The 3,791-nt window shown below is 31.4% G+C and overlaps 1 protein-coding gene across 1 annotated transcript; it reads left to right on the top strand.

Annotated features, from left to right (window-relative positions):
• The first annotated feature begins 1,701 nt into the window (after nt 1–1,701).
• LOC139862681 (nuclear transcription factor Y subunit C-3-like) lies at nt 1,702–2,496 on the top strand. Its single transcript, XM_071851305.1, has one exon. The coding sequence runs from the start codon at nt 1,702–1,704 to the stop codon at nt 2,494–2,496; it is 795 nt and encodes a 264-aa protein (XP_071707406.1).
• The last annotated feature ends 1,295 nt before the right edge of the window (nt 2,497–3,791 follow it).

Raw genomic sequence — 3,791 nt, 5'->3', positions numbered from 1 at the left:
AGTACAAATACGATTACTATAAATACATTTAGTATAAATACGTTTAGTATAAATACGATGGTTAAGAGAATAAACATATTATGCATAAATAATAAATTTTAAGAATAAACATTAGTATGCATGAAATAAATAATGATTAATTGCATAAGTAATCATAAATGTTAGATAACATAAATATAAATGTTAGTGAAGTTAATAAGAGTTAGATTACAGAAATATAATTCAGGCAGTATAACCGACCATATATAACTTAAATAACATAAATATAAATGTTAGTGAAGTTAATAAAAGTTAGATTACATAAATATAATTCAGGCGGTATAACCGACCATATATATAGCTTAAATAACATAAATATAAATGTTAGTGAAGTTAATAAAAGTTAGATTACAGAAATATAATTCAGGCGGTATAACCGACCATATATAACTTAAATAACATAATTATAAATGTTAGTGAAGTTAATAAAAGTTAAAGAATTTCTTACCTTGATTAGTGACGTGTGCTTGCTTAGATAAACATTGATTATACGGAGCACTTCGTGCTGATAACGTGTTATAATTTTCAACTTATAACTACCAAATACAATTATATTTGTTTATGAAATATTAATAAAGAGAAAATAAGTGTGTATTTCATATAATTCTATGAAATGGTGCAAATACATTGATTTTGTTGTTGTTTTATTAAATGTTTATTATTTTATTATTGGAAAGTTTACATCTCATATCCAAAATACTATTTTACTTTTTATTTCAACATTTATTGTGAATTGTGATTGTGATTCATAAGAAGCTCTAACTTTGTAATTCCACAAATCTCAATACAACAACAACAAAATCAAATATCACATAAGTGGTGTATGAGAGATATGAGATGTAAACAATTGTTCGTCTATCTGAGAATAAAGACAGATTATTTCTCCACTTAAAGTGAAAATACTATCAAAAGTATTCTCAATAAAAGTAAATATTCTTAATCTCTAGAAATATATATATAGCTTAAATTAAAATGGCTTAAAAGGGTAACATAATTTAAACAAACAAGTTTTATTATTAGAATTCCTTTCTAAATTAATCACAAATATAATATAACGTTTGAAAAAGTAAGTTTGGCCCATGAGTTTTTCTGGGATTTACTCCGATAAAACCGAGACCAAAAAAGGTGATCTTAGCCATTAAGAACATGATCAATATCAAGAATTTAAACTTTTGTTTTGTGTAAAAATCTACTTTCCTGCTCCCAAATTAAAAAATATCATATTAATGTCCCAAGTTCTGCTAATATATTTGGATAATATTCCTTTTTGCATGATTCGTATTGTTTATTAGAACAGCATCATTATCCAGATTCAGGTTATTCATTTAATCTTGTTTATTATTATGAGATACGTTTACTCTTCTTCTATCACAATAGTTACTTTTCGATCATTTTATAACATCATTTTATAACCTGAATGTAACGAATATTTTGATTATTACAACTTCAAACAACAAATGCATATCCAAACACTATATTTCGACACGTTTCAATATCACATAATCATTCTCAAATCGCATACTCAACACTATATTCATGATGTTACATTGTTATCATTAGACTTTTCATTATTAATAGACTAATGTGTATGCTAATTTATGATCTTGATAATTTTGCAGTTTTGTGCATTTTATAGTGTTGCAAATTTATATATTTTGAAAGATGGATCCACAAGGGCATGTGCAGCCTCATGCTAGCAACATGAACATGATGCCTAATGTAAGTCAATTACCATATGCAACAAACCCGTACGATTCGGCTCAAATAAGCGGGACCCCTGGCAGAGGACCAGTAATACCACCACCAGGTGGTCCCACCCTTCAAGCTGCAACTCAACCCACTGCAGCCCAACTGGCACAACAACAATTAGCCTATCAACAAATGCAACAACAGCAGCAACAACAACTTCAGCAACAGCTCCAATCATTTTGGTCAAACCAATATCGAGAAATTGAAAACGTCAATGATTTCAAGAACCACAGCCTTCCATTAGCAAGAATTAAAAAGATCATGAAAGCCGATGAAGATGTAAGAATGATATCAGCCGAAGCACCGATTGTGTTTGCACGAGCATGCGAAATGTTCATATTGGAGTTGACTTTACGGTCTTGGAATCATACCGAGGAGAATAAAAGGCGAACGTTACAGAAAAATGATATTGCTGCTGCAATCACGAGAACGGATATTTTTGACTTTTTGGTTGATATTGTACCAAGAGAGGATGTTAAAGATGAAGCTATATCATCCATCCCAAGTGTAACTGTGCCAGTTGGCGGACCATCAGACGCGTTTCCTTATTATTACATGCCAGCTCAGCAGTCACCTCAATCAGGGATGATGTCATCAAACAAGAGTATGCTGGATCCGGGTCTTTTTGCACAGCAGCCTCCTGCATACATGGCTCCAGCGTTATGGCCACCGCCATCTCAGCAACCTCAATCACCCTCAGATTCGTAGAAGAGTTTGTGCCTTTTTCTCCGATATCAAAGTGTACGTGCATTTCGCTATTTGAATTTTTGTGTGGGCATAAGTGAATTGTTTAGTGGTACTGAATTTTCTAAGCTCAACTTAAATGAAATATGCATACAATTTACATCAATCATTTTAGCAAGAAAATATCAGATAGTTGCTACATGACATATGGTGCATAACTTATTAACTTAGTCTTATATAAACGGGGAAACGGGTAAACGAAAGAGGTTTTTGCTGTTCAGTTTACTTGTGGTGGACGAATATTTTTACAATAATACATTTTTACAATAATCCAAAATGAGCGCTCTTGTTATTTGGAACATACTGTAAAAACTTCAATGAATTAATGATCATTTTTTTTGGTATGCACATGCACGCCTTATTTTTGTCTGTTATTTGTCTTTCATCTCAAGATATAGTGAAAATACCATTACCATGATTGTTATTAATTGAAACAACCTTGAATTTGGCAGATTTTGGAGCTGCATTGAATTATGATTCGCCTTCAGGTTATCCTACCAGAGGATCGGATCATTCCCGAAGCAAGTTCTGACCTCTGATAAATGTTTCAAATTGTTGCTTAGATTGTTTTCTATAATAAGGAATTACACGCTGCTGATTACCCGAACATATGTGTTGGTTTGGGTTGTTGGCCAACTAGATGGTCAAATAGAGCGCGGTAATAATATCATAACCACTTGGTAATATATGAGTTAATAGTTGCATCTCATATTGAATTTGGTTGCTTAAGTTGTCGGTAACAAGGTTTTGGCAGGACAAAATATGGGGCTTATGTTTTTTTTTGGGTAAAGGGTGTTTACCCTGCAAATTGATATGGCACTTTTGCGAAAACTACAAAATGATGATAACCTATGCAAGCCCTAAGTTTTGTAGTGCTTAACAAATCTGATCTTGAAGTATGGCGAGCGAATTGCTAAAAGAAAACAGATTGTTGAGTTTAAGGAGTGCTTGCTTTAAACTGAATGATTAGCTTATACAACGGGCTTATACTGTATGATTTTTTAAATAAAGATAAAAGCAATTAATATTTCGTCCGTCCCATTAAAGTATCTACTTTTGAAAGTATTTCATACTCAACATTGACGTTAAATTCGTTTGTTTGTGTTAGATAATACTCGATGAAAGTTATTATATTGAAAACACATTTAAAAGTCAAACCATTGATTTAATTTGCATCAAAATATTTTTTAAAAGAAATACTTGTAAAAAGCAAAACATGACACTTATTCTCTTATAGATGTTTAAAAACTCAGTTACTT

This window comes from Rutidosis leptorrhynchoides, chromosome 8, assembly GCF_046630445.1.
Source record: "Rutidosis leptorrhynchoides isolate AG116_Rl617_1_P2 chromosome 8, CSIRO_AGI_Rlap_v1, whole genome shotgun sequence".
Taxonomy (NCBI): domain Eukaryota; kingdom Viridiplantae; phylum Streptophyta; class Magnoliopsida; order Asterales; family Asteraceae; genus Rutidosis; species Rutidosis leptorrhynchoides.
The sequence above is the reverse complement of the archived record's forward strand: the minus strand, read 5'-3'. Positions and strand labels throughout refer to the sequence as shown.

What these genes read in the sequence shown, in the direction of transcription:
- LOC139862681 (XM_071851305.1), top strand. Translation starts at nt 1,702, where the DNA reads ATGGATCCACAAGGGCATGTGCAGCCTCATGCTAGCAACATGAACATG.